At 41.1% G+C, this 20,604-nt stretch overlaps 1 protein-coding gene across 1 annotated transcript in view; it reads right to left on the bottom strand.

Annotated features, from left to right (window-relative positions):
* TRPM3 (transient receptor potential cation channel subfamily M member 3) overlaps positions 1–20,604 on the bottom strand; it is a 355,262-nt gene that overhangs the window by 42,938 nt on the left and 291,720 nt on the right. Inside the window, exons 9-12 of the mRNA XM_081940262.1 lie at positions 17,782–17,854; positions 6,445–6,545; positions 4,893–5,027; positions 3,549–3,599 (exon numbers count right to left, since the gene is read on the bottom strand). Of these exons, the coding sequence (XP_081796388.1) occupies positions 3,549–3,599; positions 4,893–5,027; positions 6,445–6,545; positions 17,782–17,854 (360 nt within the window). The remainder of the gene's footprint in view (positions 1–3,548; positions 3,600–4,892; positions 5,028–6,444; positions 6,546–17,781; positions 17,855–20,604) is intronic.

The following is a 20,604-nucleotide window of genomic DNA, read 5'->3' as shown; positions in this document are numbered from 1 at the left end:
TAAACAAGCTGAGGAACCTTGAAATGCAAAGTCAAATGATCAAAGACAAAAAAGAAAAGACAATATTTCCAAGCCTTCAGCCTCCAAGTGGCAGTGTTACTTCCTTTCCCTGTTATTACAGCCCTCTTTGTATTCCTTTTATATCTTCTTTATATTTCAGGCTTAAAGAAAACAAAATTCTTAAATGGAGCAAAAAAATAATCCAATCCAGCATTATAAAAATAAGGAAAAAGAGTTTAATCCATAGGTATAAAAAAAAGAATATAAAAAGTATTAGAAGAAAAACTAATCTGTTCAATTTAAAGAATAGGAAACCTTTGCAAAAGTTCCATCCGTAAAAGAAAATTTAAAAAAAGGATAACACACTATCTAATGTAGCTTAATTTTGCCGCATGTTCTCTTCTGTTTTCAAATTTAATTTAGCTTTAATTTTTTTGGGGGGTAGTCTCTTTTATAATAATAAGATTTCCTCACCAGGTGGACACATTTTCTCTTTCCATTTTCCTCCCGTTCCGGAGCTGTCCCAACTTCAGCAGCTTCAATGGCTGCATTTCTGTCGACAGCAAAAAGAGATTCTCCTAGATCAATCAGGGACTTTGCAGTGTCCCTGAGATCAGCAGGACATACTCTTCCCTATCACCATCTCTTCAGGACGGTTTAGGTCCAAAAAGACCATCCAGCGGCAAAAGTATCGACTGCGATCTTGGAGCTCAAAGATTGCACGTCATGTCACTGCGACTTCAGCTCCTCCTCCCTGTTTAGCTGTTTAATTTTCAAGTGTCATAAAGGTGCCAGGAATGTACATACTAAAATTATTTTTGAGACTTGATATTAAACTGCCTTTTAGCAGAATAAAGTGAATATAATTTATTTCTCTGGGTAATACTTACAAAGTGCTTCATTTTAACAAATATTTATTTGATCTTAAAGGGTTACAATAAACTGTTGTTAAGGTACTAGAAATAAAAATTCATCAGATTGAGATAAATTGCTTTAGACATTCATCTGTCTCTGGACAGTGAAATATTGTGCTGACAACATAATGATATGTTGCATTAAGAGGTTATTTTTTAGAATATCATTTCATTTAAATTGATGTCAGATTTGTTGCTAGATTCAGAAACTGAAGAGAAAGAAATGTTATCACTCAGCTATAGGTTTACAGGAATCATCTAATATCAAGTAGCATAACATGTTACTTCTTCACTATTTATGAAGTGAGGAACAATTGCTGTCTAATGCAACAGATTTCAATTTGAGACCAACAATATATGTATGTGTGTGTGTGTGTAAACGTCTGTTGCCCTTAGACACACACACACATATCATCAACAACAACAAAAAGAGAACAGGGAAGCAAACAACTTAAATTAAATTAATCCCTGATTTTGAATTAGGCAGTACTGTGCTGCATATTCATAACATTTTTTGTTGTAAAAAGTTTTGTAATTGTCCCAATAGACATTTAGCTCTGTAATTGAAAAAAAAGTTACACATTTTGGCCTGGTTCTCCAAGATTAGTATTTCATAATAAATGAAGTAACAAATGTAAAATAAGTTCTCAAAAAGTTTTCCCCTGCTTCCAAGTATATTGAAAGTTTTGAAACATTTCAATTTTCCCCTCAAAATTCTCAGTTACTTATGATTTAAGATTCTTTAAACATTTTGTTGGATACTCTGTCTCTGTGTTTTTGTTTTACAAGAGTTTAAAGGGCAACCTATTTTAAATCTATATTTTTCTCATTCTCTGGACATTTCTACATGGGGCTTCCCTTGAAATGCACTCGGAGACTGCAGTTGGTCCAGAATGCGGCCGCGCGGGTGATTATGGGGAGTACCAAGTACTCCCATGTGACACCTCTCCTGCGCGAGCTGCACTGGCTTCCTGTGGTCTATCGAGTGCGTTTCAAGGTCTTGATTACGATCTTTAAAGCGCTCCATGGCTCAGGACCTAGTTACCTGCGGGATCGTATTCTGCCCCATACATCCCTACGACCCATCCACTCGCACAGAGAGGGACTTCTCCAGGTGCCGTCCACCAGACAGTGCCATGGGGCGGCGCCTAGGAGCAGAGCCTTCTCTGTGGCGGGCCCAGCCCTGTGGAATGACCTCCCCCCGGATATTAGGACCACTACTGACCTCCGCTCCTTCCGTGTCAAGCTCAAGACCCACCTTTTCCAAATAGCTGGCCTGGCTCAATCATAACTTCATAACGCTCCTGATGGATTTTTTAATTCAGTAATTTTATTTAATGGGATTTTAAATTGTGTTTTTAATTGTCTTTCACTTATGTCAACTCTCCTCCATGCACATATGTATATGTCTCTGTTCTTTTTGTATATATGTTTGTCTTATGTGTATTTTTATTCGTTTTGATTGTACGCCGCCCCGAGTCCTTCGGGAGAGGGTTGCGGCTAATCAAATAAAATTATTATTATTATTATTATTATTATTATTATTATTATTATTATTATTATTATTATTATTATTATTATTATTATTAATGTTTTAAGGTGAAATAGCCTTAAAACCGAAATCTACAAATATGTAAATTTATAGCTGATGATCTTTGTATTTTATGCATGGATTTCAAGCTCCAGAGGATTATAAGATTGTGATCAAGTACAAAGGCACCCACTAGGCAATAGATATTAAGTTCACCTGTTTTAGTACTTATTTCCACCCTCCTCCCCACATACAAATAATCAATTTATAGTTTTGCCAACGAAAAGAAAATTTGGGGACGAGGATTTATTTAGCTAATGTTATACTCTGGTTCTCCCCACAATTATTCTTATGAACAGATAGAGGTGTGACTTTCTTATACCACTTTAAAGTTGGGGCTTAATTCATATTAGTGTATCTCCATGAAGAAAATCAGCGCCCAATATAAAGGCATGAAGAAGCTGTAAGAATTGCAACCAAAGCCTGTAGGGTCAACAAGTTTCTTTTCACTCTCTTCTTCACTCTGCTGGTAATCATGCAAGAGATGGAATATGATTGAATAGGATCCAAGACATATTGATATAAAAAGCACAATCTCTTTCCACCAGTTCCTTTAAGTAGCTTCAAGTCACATAAACTGAGTTATATCTAAACTGTTTTCTTTTTAAACTTGCTACTTCAAAAAGATAAGGGGCTATATAAAAAAATAGCACTTAATGAAGCTGAAAATAATGCAATGATTCAAGATCCAGCACAACAATATTGCAATGTCCAACACTGGCCCACAATATGGAAATCAGCATTCATAACACTGATGGCTATTAAAAAACATCTATTGCATAAATCCACATCACATGAAAAACACCTACAGTCCACTAGCAGAAGCAGTATACCTAAAGCGTCTAAAGTAACCACTAGCAGCCACTAGTTAGCTGTATTGTACACAAGGCTGAGAATCATTACGAACACAGACTGCACAACTGCAATGGCAGAAGGTGGAAGAAAGCTCTTGTTGGTAGCCCATGCAAAACAGAGGCTGTCTCTAATGACAAGAAGCAGCTACAATATTACCTTCATATTACTGTCCACCTTCGGACTCTTACCTTTTTGACATCTCTGACAAGGTGATACAAAGTGTTGGATGGCCCATGTCTCTGAAAAAGATCACAACAAACAGCTTAATAGTTCTGATGTATCTGAAGAAACTATTTGGATTAAAGGACAGAGAGTCCAACTAAAAAGCTCATAACACCAAAGTACTGAATGTGACAAGTACTGAATGTGTAGTTTCTTAATGTCTTACCAAACACTTGAATCAAAAAAAGAGAATATTTGTAGTTTATGTTTGAGTTTTGTTATTTTCTTGCAAATGTGTCATTACCCAACTAGGTAACATTATCAGTGCTATTAGGGAGTGGGGTTTGCTCTCTGTTTATATAGAGAGAGCAAACCCCACTCCCTTCTTGCATTCATAATGTTATCTAGCTAAAAATACTCTCTTCTTTTGATTCGACAGTTCTACTTCCATATGAAAGATTTAGCTGCAGTATGCTAATTTTTTGAAAGATGTTCCAAATGGGTAGAGATAGAAGTAGACTTAATCCAACTTGTTAATGTGGATCAAAAGGTACTAAGCTGTAGTTCTTCAAACATTTACTACTAGGTGAAAAGTTTGAGTCATGGACAATGGCTAATGGCCTTTAACTATCTCATGAAACTTAAGTATGATATATTATGGATGCCTTATATAGAGGTTACCAAATCATGCAATACCTGATCTTTTAAAATGAGTTAATGTTGGGGAGTGATTAAGAAAACAGAGCAGGAGGCAAGGTATATTGACCTCTGCAGAGTTAGAATAATTACCATATGTCCTTAATATTATACCACCCATGCAGCCTGAGATAGACTTAAGATTACCATTATTACTCCCCATTATTAGTAAAGGAAAATCAAGCAAAAATTCAATAAGCAGCATTATTTTTTCTGGCTATATGAGGAAAATGGCTGTCTATTGAATTTTTGCTCATCTTTTAAGTGAAATACATGAGTTACAGCCTGCTGGTAAGTGAAAGTTTTATTATTTTGACAAGGCTGCTGCTGTTCCCTGAGAAATAATAGGAACCAAATAGAACATTTGAAATGATCTGCTTTAGCCTAGCCCATTCAGTGGTGTTTTGAAAATGACATTAAAAAAACAATTCATCTTGGGAGGAAATTATTTTTAACAGAATTCAAACTATAAAAGGGTACAGATGCATTTTTTAAAGCATAGTATACAGTTGTATTAGGATTTAATAAAAGATAAGCAGGCAAAACATTATGAGATTTTGTTACAGGAACACTTTAGGAAGGCAAGCATTATTTCGGGAATGAAGAAATTGGATGCATTTCTGGGCTTCATTCTTGGGCTTGAAAGGAATTAAATAAACAAATAGGGACCCTACCGTATTATACAGCTCTTCTAGTCTGGAGAGGGTGAGAAAACGATGCATGCTTACTCCATTTTCTATGAGTAACTTCACAAAATCCACTCTGTCTAATACCAGGGCATCCAACATTGCCTGTTCAAGGGACCCCACCTAAAAAGGAAATAGCTTAATCAGGGAGATCTTGTGATCAGTGGAGAAAATTCATACAAAAGGGGAAATGTTTTTCATTTTCCCATCATTTAATAAATGGGTTCCACATAACATTATTTTTCAATACAATTTTGAGATGTTGTAAGCTTCTTTTTACCTCTATTCTTTTGGTGTGGACATCTCCTGACAATTTTTACCAACCTGAATAAATGGTAACATTAAACACACTAACCCCAGTACAAAATATTGAGTGACTCTTAAAGCTTGCACTTCTCCACTGGAAGAATTGTTCAGTATCCTCCATTTTCTGTTCTTCAGTTTTAACAATGGTGAGAGGACATATTCTCTTGGTCAAACTTTGCAGAATGGTTTTGGAAAGTATGCTGGATGTACCATGGACTTTATCAAACGTTCTCAAGAGTTGAAAAATTTTCATTTGGAAATTCATTATATTATCAATAATACTTGTTTATCTGTGGCTCTGTTCAGGATTTACCATAGCGTGTTCAAGTCAAAATGGAAGAAGCAGTGAAGAGCACTTGCCTGTTCCTAGTTGTGCTGGTGACATAAGTGAAATTATGGTCTCCACATTACAACATGATTGTCTGTGGCAGAGAGCCTTCACACATAACAAGGCTTCAATTGGACAATTCTGAATTCTAGCTTATGTGGAAATGATCACATATACAGCTAGCCTTCTTACTGAAGACAATTGCCCTTCCTGTCACTAAATCTCCTCCAGGTTCATCTATCCCAATCTATTCAACAATTTTCCATTAATTTCCCTATCTGAAGTCATTATATTTCCTTTCCATAACACTCAGAAATGGTATTCATCCCTCCCAAATTTTCAGCTTTTTCCCTTTGATACAGTAGCTGAGATGGAAATTGTAGAATTTTCTGAATAACTGAAGATTCTATATCTGAATCGTATCTGCTCCATTACTTGTTGTATTTGTAAATCTGTGACATCTTTGCACGTATGCCAAATTACAGGTGGGCAAAAATATTTTTTCAACCTCGTTATTTGAGATTTCATTATCTGGAATTGCTGAACTGGAATAGTGTCTCTCAAAATATATATCAAGAGAGAACAAAAGTGCATAATATGACATTTCAAGCATCTCAAGAGGCAGACTGTGGTGTCTGAAAGCTTAAGCCACAGTAAATTTATTTATCCTTAGATTTTTTCCTACAAAATAAAGAACAATTGGTCATGCTGTATTTTAACAGCTCCACTAGATGACACTATTTCCTACAAGAAAAATTACAGACATCTTTATTATGATTACATGACAATGTAATGTATTATGATTACATTATGTTCCAGAATCCCTCTCTCTCCCTCCCACTTCTCCCCCATGAAAATAACCATGCTCAACTGGAAAAGTATTTGATAACCATATAGATACCGTACCGGCCACTGTTGCCCATAAATAAAAATCTGGCTGCGAGCAATGTCTACCCTGTTCCAAGCTAATGCCAAACTCAGTTGATCTGGAGCAGAGGCATTCGCTCCTGTAGAAATTGAGAAGAATAAGAATATTTAATTAATTCAACACAGTCAGTAGCAAAACAGACCCTCATGAGAAATAAAAGGAAAGAAAGTAGACATATGGTCCAAATGAGAGTTATTACAATGATAATTATATGATTTTCTTGTGGAAATTAGCAAACTAGTTCAAGATATTTAAATAAGCCAAGGTGCATGAATATTTTAGAAAATTAAGATTATAAATTAAAGGTCTCACTGCAACAAGGAAATAGTACCTAACAGATTCCATTTTTTCTAACTTTGATGAGCTAGGGATAATATACGCAGATTTATGAAAAAAAAACTGGAACCCCTTTCTCAAAAAGGGGGTAACAGAAGCAGAACTGCCTTACATCTGAGGAGAGGTAGTATAGAAGCTTGTATTAATTCTGCTTGCTAGATTAATCTAATGTTAAAAGAATCTCCCAGAGGTCTCCTTTGTATATTCTTCTCAGATACTGATCTCAGGAGTTTGCTTAGTCAGAAGGAAGCTCACAGACATAGCTTAGTTTGTTTAGTTATTTCATACAATTGAAAAAATTGTCTACTGTGTATACAGAGAACAAAGCTTATATAACATTTTAAATTGCAGGTTATTTTCTGCCTTTCCAATGATCACGTCAGTGGTCATTTTTGCTATCCTTTTCAAGGCCACTGGAGGCAGCTGACTATGCTGACATGGCAGTCCTCCCAAGCCTGGGAACTGCTGTTCCTATGTTGCCAATCTCTTTCCTAGCAATTCCATTCCTTTTAAAAACACAATACAGGTAGTCCTCGACTTACAACCACAAGTGAGCCCAAACTTTATGTTGCTAAGTGAGACAGTTGTTAAACAAGTTTTGCCCCATTTTGTGACCTTTCTTGCCACAATTGTAAATCACTGCAGTTGTTAAGTTAGTAACACGACTGTTAAGGGAACCTGGCTTTCCCATTGACTGCTTATCAGAAGGTCGCAAAAGGGGATCACATGACCCCAGGACATTGCAAATGTCATAAATATGAGTCAGTTGTCAAGCTTCTGAATTTTGATCCCATGACCATGGGGATGCTGCAATGATCATAGGTGTAAAAACTGGTCATGAGTCCTTTTTTTCAGTGTTGTAACTTCAAACAGTTACTAAACGAACTGTTGTAAGTTGAAGACTACCTGTGCAGAAAATTAACCTGAAATAAATAAAGGATACAATTTCTTCTGTTTTAAAAATTAAAAGCGAGAATAGATGCAATCGGTGGAAACTGGAACATTTCCTGGGCATTATTTAAAAAAAATGTTTTAAACTGAGATGGGCAACTTGGTTGTTAAGAGAAGTGGTTGCTGAGTAAAATTGCAAATGTGCTTAGGATTATTCTTCAGTTTTCCTTTGTTTTAACAGACCTATGAAAGTCACTAAGGGAAGGATTGCTTTTCTTTTTCATCACTATCATAATTGCAAATGGTTGCTAAACAAGGACTATATATGTGATTGGGGTTTTTTTTAGGAAGATAATTTGCTGGGATTTTTTTAACAAAGCAAAAACCTTGTTTTACAGTATTTGTCTTGCAAATCGTTTCAGAAAAAAAAACTCTTTTGGAGCTTTATTTATTTTAATTTAATAAACTGTGTTATATGTATTTGGAACCTAACACATATATGCAACAGAGTAACTGAACAGTATCAGCATAAAGAAACAAAACGAAGTGTATTCTGCAATTCAGGAAGAAGCAGCATGTAAGAAATGTATATTATTATTTCAGGTCAGTGAAAGATTCAAAAGTAAAGTAAAATGAAAAGCGACATGAGTATTGATGCAGATACAATATCAGTCACTGAGCTGTAATGAGATTTCCAATGCAACTGTAGCTCTTATATGGCCTTTATCAAAGGTTTGGATTAGATTGCTATGAATGAATGAATGAATGAATAAATTAGATATAATGAAACATATTTTTAAAAATTAGATCAACATATCTTGTAATAAGGAAGAAAACATCCTAAAGTGGTAGCCTGAATTGGCCAGGACAGTTAAATGATTTGAAAATGAGAAAATAGTATTGTATAATAAAATATTGTATAATAAAATCTGTGGCAATTCTATACAGATTTTAATCTTGCAAATCTCATTTTGTATACTTTAGCAATCATATATGCTTATGTTTTATCTGAAATACCCAACTCTGAATCAGTGGGTATTTGCCTGTGAGCCTGCTGAGGATAATATTGTATGCGTTTCATGCTCTCTGTGAAAGTTTATGAAATCTGATCATCTTTAATATAAAGAGGAAGCTATAGTGAAAAATATCAGCTGAATTAAACAATTACTGGTTTCATACATGGTACCAAAGCACTGTTGTTAAAATAATGCTGTTTTGGAGAAGAAAAAACATAGTTAATAAATGTAACGGCTAGGTTAGTATATCATGCCAAGCTAAAACAAAAAATCCAAATGGTTAACTTAATGTGTGAACAAAAATAAGCGCATTTTATATTCCAGGAAGCAATTTTCTACAGCTCTGGATCGAACAGTAGTATCAGCCTCTTTTCCTCTTTCCCTTCTTTACCTGGGTCTTTAAACTCTGGAGAAAAGTCTTGGAACCTTTTTATTAAAAAATGAAGGGAACAGGGATTTTTTCTTTATATAATTTGAACATACTTCTCTGATTTAAGAACATACTTCTCTGGGTTACAGTTGATGCAGCATGATTTTATACATATCATGTCTACATTATTTTGTCTCTTGATATTAATCAATCCACTGCAAACATTGTTGGGCAGGAGGTGAATTCTCTATTTTACACCCCCATTTCAAGGGGAGTAAAACCTGATCAAGGCAGAGAAATGGTTCTGAGATTCATCACGTGGTTTTTGTGTTGTTGCTAGGATACTCCCTTCTTGTCTGTCTGAGTTAGAAAGCTGTCTTGTGACTCTCCAGTGGATTTGCATCATGCCAATGTTATATCAGAGCACAGCAATATCTCAGTTGCTGCATGTTTCCATTAAATGTCCAGATTGTACAGATATAGTTAAATCGATCTCTCCTTTATGTCCCAAACATTCCAGCTAGATGGATGACAATATATAATAATAAAATGTTCTTGTTTTGCAAAAGTACGGAGGAAAAACATTCTGGACACTCTTGTTATCTAGATTCATTGGGGTCAAATTTATTTGGGTTAAATTTTTAAATTTTTAATCAGTTAAAAATTTGAAAACATCATCCTGCACTTTACACTTTCTCAATAATAATAAATGCCTACTAACTTTTTTCTAGAATCTATTCAATACATAGCAAGAGTATCTATTTCTGTGCACAGAAGCAACCTTAGCAAGGATCAAGGGAAACCAAATGATAGAAGCAGCATTATGTTGATGTTACACAATCTCAAAATGCTTGTAGAGATTCTCAGTCATGCAGGTCATGGTTATCCCAAAGGTGCTTTTTCAGTAGGCAATTGGACTTTTTTGTGTTTTCTTTGAAGACGTTTCACTTCTCATCCGAGAAGCTTCTTCAGCTCTGACTGGATGGTGAGGAATGGAAAGATTTATATTTATATCTATCTGTGTCCTCAGGGTCACCTGAGTAGTGCTAATGCCACTATCCAGTCAGAGCTGAAGAAGCTTCTTGGATGAGAAGCGAAATGTCTTCAAAGAAAAAAAACAGGAAAGTCCAGTTTGGGACAATCATGATGTGGGTGACTGAGAATTTCTACAGACTTTTAGCTATGCAATTTGGGATGAATACCCTTCAAATGGTGTGGGAATATGAACAGATTTCCAGAAAACAAATTGCAGACTACAGGAACCATTTGCACTTCTCAGGTCACAGATAAATCTCCAAGTGCTTCGATGACCCTCTAAAAGGATGCAGATGACCAACTGTCTGCAAGGAATATAAATCCTTCCATTCCCAAACATTCAATCAGAGCTGAAAAAGCTTCTTGATGAGAAGTAAAATATCTTCAAAGAAAAAACAAGAAAGTCCAGTTGCCTCCTGAAAAAGCACCTTTGTGACAATCTCAACAATTTCTTGTAGTTGTATTGGGGTGGAGCTTGCACTATGACAGGAGGAACTTGTATCACTACAGCAAAACACTGCTTCATTAATATGTTAAAAATGCTGGATCATGTGGGAAAGCCTTTGTCTTTGTATACACAGACAAAGTGTATGCATGTGGGTATATTTCACAGTATCCCCTGGAAATCCAAATGGATAAAATAAGCTATTTAAATAAATAAATAAATAAATAAATAAATAAATAAATAAATAAATAAATAAATAAATAAATAAATAAATAAATAAATAAATAAATAAATAAATAAATAAATAAATAAAAAGCAAGCAAATCTTCAGGAACACCTTATGCCCAATCTATCAACAAATCTGTTTTCTAGTTGGCCTCTTTCAGGGGTGTGTGTGGATATGTCCTATTTGCTGCTTCAAACACCTGGCACAGAAGGAGGAGGAGGAGCTTCCGGCAATGGCGGTCGCCTCTTGAGCTCCGGGAGATGCTACAGAGCTCCAACGGGGCAATGGGTGCTGTTTCCGGCCCTCGTTCCATCGGAGGGCCGAGAGTCGGACTGATAGACCACCCAGGCTGGTTTTGGACCTATTTTGGTCCGCCAGGGTGGTCGTGGTGATCGAGGGGAGGTCATAGAAGATCGTCGGAAAGGCAGGAAGAGGCTGGGCAGTGAGGAATGGCGGCGGCACAACAGCGTTCGGCGTTTTAGCGTTTTAGCGTGCGTGCCGGCAGAGGAGACAAGTGGAGCGACAGAGCGGCCGGTAAAGAGGCTAGGCAGCCGACTAGGAGAGGCCGAAAGAAGACCTGAGGCCAGGCGGAATGGAGATAGTAGCGGCTGCTTGCAAAGATGCCTCTGCCAAGGGCCTTGCCGAGGCTTTTTTGCTGAGGCTTCTCATCATCCTCTGGTGGCTCCCGGTGACTCCTGGAGGCCAGCGCTGTTGGAAGACGCCGGAAGAACAACGCCTGGAACATCGGAATGCTGGGTGAGCGCTGGGTGATAGCCTGGATTATTGGATTATTGGACCCTTCAGATGGGAGCCAGGACAGAGTGATAGGATGGTGGCTATGGGGGTTGGGGGGGCCTGGATCATCTGAGGCCTCTGGAAGATCTGGCCTAGGGCCATGGACTGGGCCTATGACCACGGAGAGGATGGAAGGCTGCCTGGGATTATGGTTATCTTGATACCTGGGCCAAGACTGCCTCCCCCCACCTACCAAGGACCCTGAATCTCTGTTCCTGAGCCTATGCCCACCTAGGACCACCTAAGACCATGGGGGGTTACCATCTATTTTACCATCTTACCATTTATCAGCTGGGGCTGTCACCCATTTTTTCTATCATTTTTTCTATCATCATCCGTCTAATCCTGGCATCTGGACATCTGCTCCCCCCCCCACTCTTTACTGAAGAATTATCCAGGACAATGCCTCTTACCCCCCCCCACTGACTTATGGGACTAATGCCTTTTACCCCCCCCCCCATACTGACTTATTTTTACCATCTACAGCGCCTTAACCCCCACTGGAATTTTGATAATAACCTATTCGAGGTTAGACTTGCTCCGCCTGCGGGAGGCCCCTCTCTCGCAGGTTTGGCCCTTGGCTCTTTCAAGGGCCCGCCTCGAGGACGAGTTCGTGGACCCCGAGAGGTGCAGGAACCGGAAGTTAAGGGGATTTTTAGTAAAATGTTTTCTATCTTTTTTAGGGGGTTCCAGGGTGGGGGGGAGGGCCAATCAGACCGGGAGGAGAGCCAGTGCCGGACAAACAGGTGAGTCCAGGAAGGACGGGGATGCGGTGGAGGGGGGGAAAATAAAGGTCACTCGAGTAGAGGGTTGTCCTATTATAACGGTCGTGGGGAGGAGGGGATGCGAGGACAGGACAAGATCCCAAGGTCGGTTGGGAGACCGTGGCTGCTGGTTACGCCCGGTCGTTTGTACCAACCCCTGCAGTCTAGGTGGACAGGAACTACAGAGCCAGGGCCTGCGGCTGATGCTTTGCAACGCAAGGTCTGTTACCAACAAGGCCCCCCTCATTAATGAGCTGATCTCAGAGGGGGAGCTAGACCTTGCAGGGATAATGGAGACCTGGTTGGGCCACGAGGGTGGTTTACCCCTCGTGGAAATGTGCCCACCAGGTTTCCGGGCATTCCATCAGCCCCGGGCCCTGGGTAAGGGTGGTGGGGTGGCGGTGGTTATTCGGGAATGTCTAGAGCCGAGGGAGTTCACTGTCCCTCAGATACCCGGGTGTGAGTCCCTTGGTGTGAACTGGGGCCCAGGGAGGCAGTGGGGCTTGCTGATTGTATACTTGGCTCCTCGCTATGCATCAGCAGCCCTGCCCGAGCTCCTCGAGCTAATCTCATCGACGGCAGTTGAGACTCCCAGACTTTTGGTCATGGGGAACTTCAACTTGCCGTCAACGGGAGCGGCTTCTGAGGTGGCTCGGGAGTTCATGGCTTCCATGACGGCCATGGACCTGACCCAATTAGTTCAGGGCCCCACTCACGAAGGGGGCCACACACTGGACCTCATTTTTGTATCTGAACAGTGGATGAGTGATCTGGGAATAGGGGACTTAGTCATCACGCCCCTGTCATGGTCAGATCACTCATCCCTCCGGCTGGACTTCCCTGGCGCTATCCCCCACCGCGAGGAGGCGGAACCAGACCCTACAAGCTGGCACCGCCCCAGGCACCTGATGGAATCGGACAGATTCCAGACGGAGCTTGGGCCAATACCTGTAGCCCTGTCCCGCTCCCGCTCCGAGGACCTAGTGACTGCCTGGAATAGGGCGACGACTGGGGCCTTGGACCGGGTTGCGCCTTTGCGACCTCTCCTGCAGCATCGACCCTCCTGGGCTCCTTGGTTCACTGAGGAGCTTAGGGTGATGAAGCGCCACAGGAGACGTCTAGAGAGCAGGTGGAGGTCCTCACGCTCCGAATCTGACCGAACACAGGTAAGAGCCTACTTGCGGACTTACCTTGTGGCAATAAGAGCGGCCAAGCGTAGACATTGTGCCGCCCTTATTGCGTCCGCGGATAACCGCCCTGCCGCCCTGTTTCGGGTGACCCACTCCCTTTTGTCGCAGGGGACGTGGGAGACACCCTTACAGGGAAGAGCAGAGGAGTTTGGGGAATATCTTCAGGACAAAATTGATCAGATCCGGAGCGGATGGACCCCCGTCAGTGGACCAGACGAGCCGTCAACAGCGAGTCTTGAGAGACCATTCTGGGAGGAGTTTGACTCTGTTGCCCCCGAGGATTTGGACAGGTTACGTGGACGGCTGTGGCCCACCACATGTTCAATGGACCCGTGCCCCTCCTGGCTGGTACTGGCAGCATGGGAGGTGACACGAGGCTGGCTTCTGGGCCTGGTGAACGCCTCATTGGGTGAGGGATACTTACCAACCGCCTTGAAAGAGGCGGTGGTGAGACCCTTGCTCAAGAGACCTTCGCTCGACCCAATGGAGCTAGCTAATTACCGTCCAGTCTCCAACCTCCCCTTTTTGGCGAAGGTTGTTGAGAATGTGGTGGCGCAGCAGTTTCCACGACACCTGGACGAATCCGATTATCTAGACCCACGCCAGTCCGGCTTCCGACCCGGGCACAGCACAGAGACAGCCTTGGTCGCGTTGGTTGATGATCTCTGGAGGGCCAGAGATAGGGGTTGTTCCTCTATCCTGGTCCTATTAGACCTCTCGGCGGCTTTTGATACCATCGACCATGGTATCCTATTGCGCCGGTTGGAGGGGATGGGAGTTGGAGGCACCGTTTTGCGGTGGTTCGGCTCCTACCTCTCCGACCGGAAGCAATGTGTGTTGACAGGGGGGCAGAGGTCGTCCCTGAGGCCACTCACTTGTGGGGTGCCACAGGGGTCGGTCCTCTCGCCTCTCTTGTTCAACGCATATGTGAAGCCGCTGGGTGAGATCATCCGTGGTTTTGGGGTTGAGTACCACCTGTACGCTGATGACACTCAGCTGTACATTTCAACCCCAAACCACCCCAACGAGGCTGTCGAAGTGATGTCCCGGTGTTTGGAAGCCGTCGGGGTCTGGATGGGGGACAACAGACTCAAACTCAACCCCTCCAAGACTGAGTGGCTGTGGGTACCAGCACCTCGGTTCAGCCAGCTGACGCCATCGCTGGCCATAGGGGGCGAACAACTGTCCCCTGTGGAGCGGGCGCGCAATTTGGGCATCCTCCTTGATGCCCGGCTGTCAATGGAGGACCATGTGGCAGCCGTGGCAAGGGGGGCGTTCCACCAGGTTCGCCTGGTGTGCCAATTGCGCCCCCTACTGGACCGGAGTGCCCTGGGCACAGTCACTCATGCGCTGGTGACGTCTCGCCTGGACTACTGCAATGCCCTCTACATGGGGCTTCCCTTGGGACGCATCCGGAGACTGCAGCTAGTTCAGAACGCAGCCGCGCGGGTTATCATGGGGAGTACACGTTACTCCCACGTAACACCTCTCCTGCGCGAGCTGCACTGGCTACCTGTGGCCTTTCGGGTGCGTTTCAAGGTACTGATCACCATCTTTAAAGCGCTCCATGGCATAGGACCTAGTTATCTGCAGGATCGCATCCTTCCACACACGTCCCTGCGACCTATCCGCTCACACAGAGAGGGACTCCTCCTGGTGCCGTCCGCTAGGCAATGCCAGCGGGCGACACCTAGGAGTAGGTCCTTCTCTGTGATGGGCCCAACCCTCTGGAATGACCTCCCCCCCGACATTCGAACTACCACCGACCTCCGTTCCTTCCGTCAGAAATTAAAGACTCACCTATTTCAATCAGCTGGCCTGGCACTCTCTTAGTTTACCTCCCGGGATATATCTTAATTGGGTTTGGGTTTTAATTGGGGTGTTTTTAGGGTTTTTTATAGTCTATTTATTTCTTGCACAGCCTTATCTCCTCCATCCAAATGTATTTAATTGTTTTATATTACTATTGTATTTTTATCTGCATTTGACTGTACACCGCCCCAAGTCCCTTTCTGGGAGAGGGGGCGGTTTAGAAATCCAAGAAATAAATAAATAAATAAATAAATACAGAAATGGCATTCACAAACTGCACATCTCTCAATACATGCTACTAAGCTTACTCCAGCATTTTTGTTTCAAATCAAATGAAATTGAATTATAACCATTTCATGGTTGATATGCATTGCCCTTTGCATCAGGCTAGAGAATAGTAGCAATGTTCATCCAGAGCTGCAGGACAAATGCTTTGTGAGCATGAGTCATGATACATTAACAAGCTAGAAGAAACCAAAAATATCAGAGTCAGGTAATCATAGCAATATGCTTCAATGAATACAACATGGATGAGGTAGCACTTATGGAAATGAACATATTGTATACCATCCACTGCAGAGGTGGGTTGCTCCCATTTGGCCCGGATCGGGAGAACCAGTAGTAGCGGTGGTGGGAGGCTCCGCCCACCTGCCCGGACACTTCTGTGCATGCGTAGAAGCATCGCGCATGCGCAAGCGTGCAGAGGAGCACACCCGAAGAGGTAGTAAAAAAATTGGCAACCCACCACTGATCCACTGTGCTTCTTCCAACATTTCATACAGTACAAAAATTTGGACTCATACTTATGAAAGGACTACGGGAAAATAAGCAGCAACTAAAATAGCAAACCTCTTGTGAAACAGCTGTGTTCTGCATCCTTTCCAGAAACACCCCCCAGATGTTAACAAAAAATCTCTAATCATATCTTTTTAAAGTATAACATAAATTGAATTAAGAATATCTAAATGTATAGATGCAACTTCAGAAGATAGGGGCAATATTAATGTTACCAACAGCACTCATTTGGTAAAACTTTTTACCTTTTCTTTTTTCTTTTTCTTTTTTCTTTTACTTTTTCATTTTTACTTCACCATTGCACCAAGCATCCCATTAGAATGTACATACTTCTGTGGCATTCCATAACATTTTATTCTCTTTCATGCAGCTTCCACATTCTATTTTCTAATTTTTCAATATATCATAAGCCATCAAGTAAATCATCATTTTAGATTTATATTCACACCTCTGTCATATTTTATGGCACTACTGAATTATAAGAATGTTTTCCAGTCATATATCAAACCATAATAATTCTCACTCACGGTGGGCACTTCCTATGCTTTCACCTTGTTCCAATACATCCATTCATGCCTTCTAGAAGAATATATTTCCCCTGGATTATATTCATTTAGAATTTGCTACAAATTTCCTATATAATCACATGTTGATTATCAAACATACAATGGATTTCAAACAAAGCTATCTAGCCTTTAACCTATTCCCCTTAACATTCTCTTTGAAAAAAAGTATAGATGTAAGAAAGGGATATTTATAAGACTATGATGTTTTAAAACAAAATTTGGATTCCTACATATTTTATAATACTATATTTATTTATTAGACTCCAGGCAGCTGAAAAAAAAATAAAAATTAGAAAGTGTAAAAGCTTTACAAAATCCGAACACAATTGCATTGATATGAACTACTATGCAGTACTGAGGTCTCTCCAGGGGTGGGTTGCTGCCGATTTTACTACTGGTTTGCAACCCATGCCTGTGCCAGACACATGCTGTGCCCTTGTGCACTGTTCACTGTACATTGTTCTTCACGCATGCGCAGAATAATTTACAGTGAACTGCGCATGCGCAATCAGTAAAAACCAAAATGGCGACAGCCCAGCAGCAGCAAGGGAACCGGTTCAGGGGCGTGGCAGGCCTGGGTCACTGCTGGTTCTATGATCCAGGCCTGAATTCCACTACCGGTTCAGCCGAACGGGGTCGAACCGGGAACAACCCAACTCTGGGTCTCTCCATTTGAAAAGTTCAATAAGTTTGGACTTGTTTTCTGAATAACAAAAAAGGGGCCCTTTCTGATCTTGGGACATTGAGTATCCCAAAGTGAGTGGGCTGCTGTTGAGAAGATTGTCCTATAGGCCCCAGTCCCCTCTACTGAAAGGACTTATTATATTTTCAGCAAAAGGTCCTAAGAGTAGCCCACGCCACAAAGATCTTTATAATAGTTAATCTTTATTGAATCATCTTGAATGAGTTCCAGAAGAGTATTGGCAATCATTGAAGCTCCTGCAAAATAGGTGCTTTGCCATTAAACCAGCTTTAGTCTGTTCTAAATTCTATTGTTGGTGGGTTACACCATTATTTGTAAGAGTTTGCTGTGTAGATTTAGTATAGGCTTGTTGAGGCAAACAATTACATTACCTTTTAACAAAGCTGTCAAGATAGCCAGATCAATATCCTGGTGTCCTTCTGACCCCATACGAAATACTGTAATCTGAAATGAAAAAACAAACAAAAAATTTCACATGTGCAACTAAAATACAGATAGCTATTAAAACAATATGTAAAATTTGCAGAGAGTCTGAATTCAGAGATATTGGGAGCAAACAAAATTGGTTTATATCAATACAGGAAGACCGATTCATAATACATAGCAAATATTAAAGATTTAATAGATCTAGATTCATCTTCCTGTTCAGATTTGCTATAAGAACTGTGGTGGCACAATGGTTAGAGTGCAGTACTGCAGGTTACTTCTGCAGATCACTGGCTGCCAGCAGTTTGGTAGATCGAATCTCACCAGGCTCAAGGTTGACTCAGCCTTCCATCCTTCCAAGGTGGGTAAAATGAGGACCTAGATTGTTGGGGGCAATATGCTGACTCTGTATAACCAGTTAGAGAGGGCTGTAAAGCACTATGAAGCGGTATGTAAGTCTAAGTGCTATTGCTATATGAATTCTATATGGAATATGCAAAATATTTTCCACTATTCATAATAATTCCTTTTCTTTGTCAACTATTGAGGGTAATTAAAACACCGAAATTGCAGAAAGCCATTAATGGAGCAGTGTTCAAACTTGTAGCAAAAATACCATTAGGATTTATATTGGTTAAAAGTATTGTAGTACTATGTCTCCACTATTCATCTATTTCAAAGTATGGATACGTTGTAGTACAGATTTATTCAGTATAAGCATCTTCTAAAATCTGACTCTAGGATGCATAGGAAAAAATTGCAGGTATAGTTTCTTCTACCCATGTAGCACAAGTGAAATCCTATACCCATGATGGTGAACCTATGGCACGCATGCCACAGGTGACACGTGGAGCCATTTGTCAGGGCACACGAGGCGTTGCCCTGTCAGCTGGCCAGCACGCATGTGTGTGCTGGCCAGCTGACTTCAGCCTTCGGTCTTCTTTCGAGGCCATTTTTTGCTCTCTGGAGCGTGAAAAACCTACCCTACAGGCAAACAGGAAGTTCGGGAATGTACTTCCGGTTTGCTCGTAGGGCTGGTTTTAGCCCTCTAGAGCATTCAGGAGCCTTCAGGAGGCTTCCCTGAAGGCTCCGGAGGGCAAAAAAATGACCCTACAAGCAAACCGAAGTCATATCTGGTTTGTTTGTAGGGCTGGTTTTAACCCTCTGGAGCCATTCCCGAACTTCCGGTTTTCCCTTCGGGCTGTTTTTTTGTGCTCCGGAGGCTTCAGGGAAGCTCCTGAAGCCTCCGGAGGGCCTCGGGGGGAGGACACACGGGGGAGGCTGTTTTTGCCCTCCCCAGGCTCCTATAAAGCCTCTAGAGCCTGGGGAGGGCGAAAAAAGCATGCCAAAAACAGGGGAGGGAGCTGGTCATGCGTGCATGCGCACTGTATTCATGCACATAGCATTATGGGTGTGGTACACCCATGCACAATCCCCCTGTGCTCCCCCCGCTTTTGGCACGCAAGCTAAAAAAGGTTCGCCATCACTGTCCTATACAATGTTCCCTAACCATACAGTAAATCACAATTTCCTCATTAAAGTTGAGTCAGAGAACTCTGCAGTAGTTAAAAATAATCTAATAAAGCAGAAACATGGGATATAGAGATTATACATCACTATCAACTTTCGTTGTGGATAGTGACACTGATCTAGTATTAAGCTTGTTAACATAAGATCAATGGGGTTACCATAGCAACCAGGCGAGTATATTTTCCTGTATGCAAACAACAGAAAAGTAGCATTCAACACTCACAAAAGGATGTGCTGAATACACAAACAAATGCTCTTCAAAATTACATTTATTTTTACTAATGCCTGTATTTGTGCTAAGACCAATGACAATAGGATTTCATTTAAGTAACAATTGTGTATCAAACAACAAATATGCAGTGAACCCTTACACCAGAAGTATGATACAGCCTCAAATTAATCAATAGGTAGCAAAAAGGGGAAGAGAGAACAAGAACATCAACATTCACTTGCCAATAATGATACACTCTGATGAGGCTTGTAGATGCCTGCAACTGTGGATAGAAAAGTCTATTCAAATAAGTGCATTATGCATATCAGCAGGGCAGAATCTTTTGGGGCTGACAGATGCATTTGGTTTTTGAATGAGATACCTGGGGGCTGCATTCTATAAAGTGAACAGTACGGATTAAGAATTGGGTGGGACTGGAATGGATACAAATTAACTTGGATATTTAAGTTAAATTGATAAAATATAGTTACTATTATTCGTCTGTGCATATACAATGCAGCAATTATGAAATAGCTCTGAGAGCTGCAGCCATGTTTTGAGATGGAATGTGTACTCTCAGTAGAAATAAATGTGTTCTCTTCTTACAGTATATTAGGATTCCATGCTTACTACTTAAAGCATTTAAAAATTTATATCTATTATTTTAAAATAAGAAACTCGCACGGTTCTTAACTTTACGTTTAGCATTATGTAAATGCTATGAAACAAGGCATATTTCATTTGGGCTTTGGGCATAATTTAGAGCTGGGACTGCTTTAGTTGTGTGATGGATGATCCATGAGGGAAACTGAAAAAGAGAAGCATAGGCCTACTAGTTTGACCATAGAACGTTGGGCACTGAGGACAGCATCCAGAAGCTTTGACTTCCTTTCATGGCTCCAGCAATCAGATAGTAAGTGTGGAACTGAAGTCTGGCTCTTTTGCCAAAAAAGAAGATATACCCACTGTGGATGACCTGTTCAATATAGCTTGGGCCTTTTAGGTATCAACTCCAATTCTGTCAACT

This window comes from Natrix helvetica (assembly GCF_964273705.1).
Source record: "Natrix helvetica genome assembly, chromosome: 2".
Taxonomy (NCBI): Eukaryota; Metazoa; Chordata; class Lepidosauria; order Squamata; family Natricidae; genus Natrix; species Natrix helvetica.
This window is presented reverse-complemented; position numbering and strand designations above follow the sequence as displayed.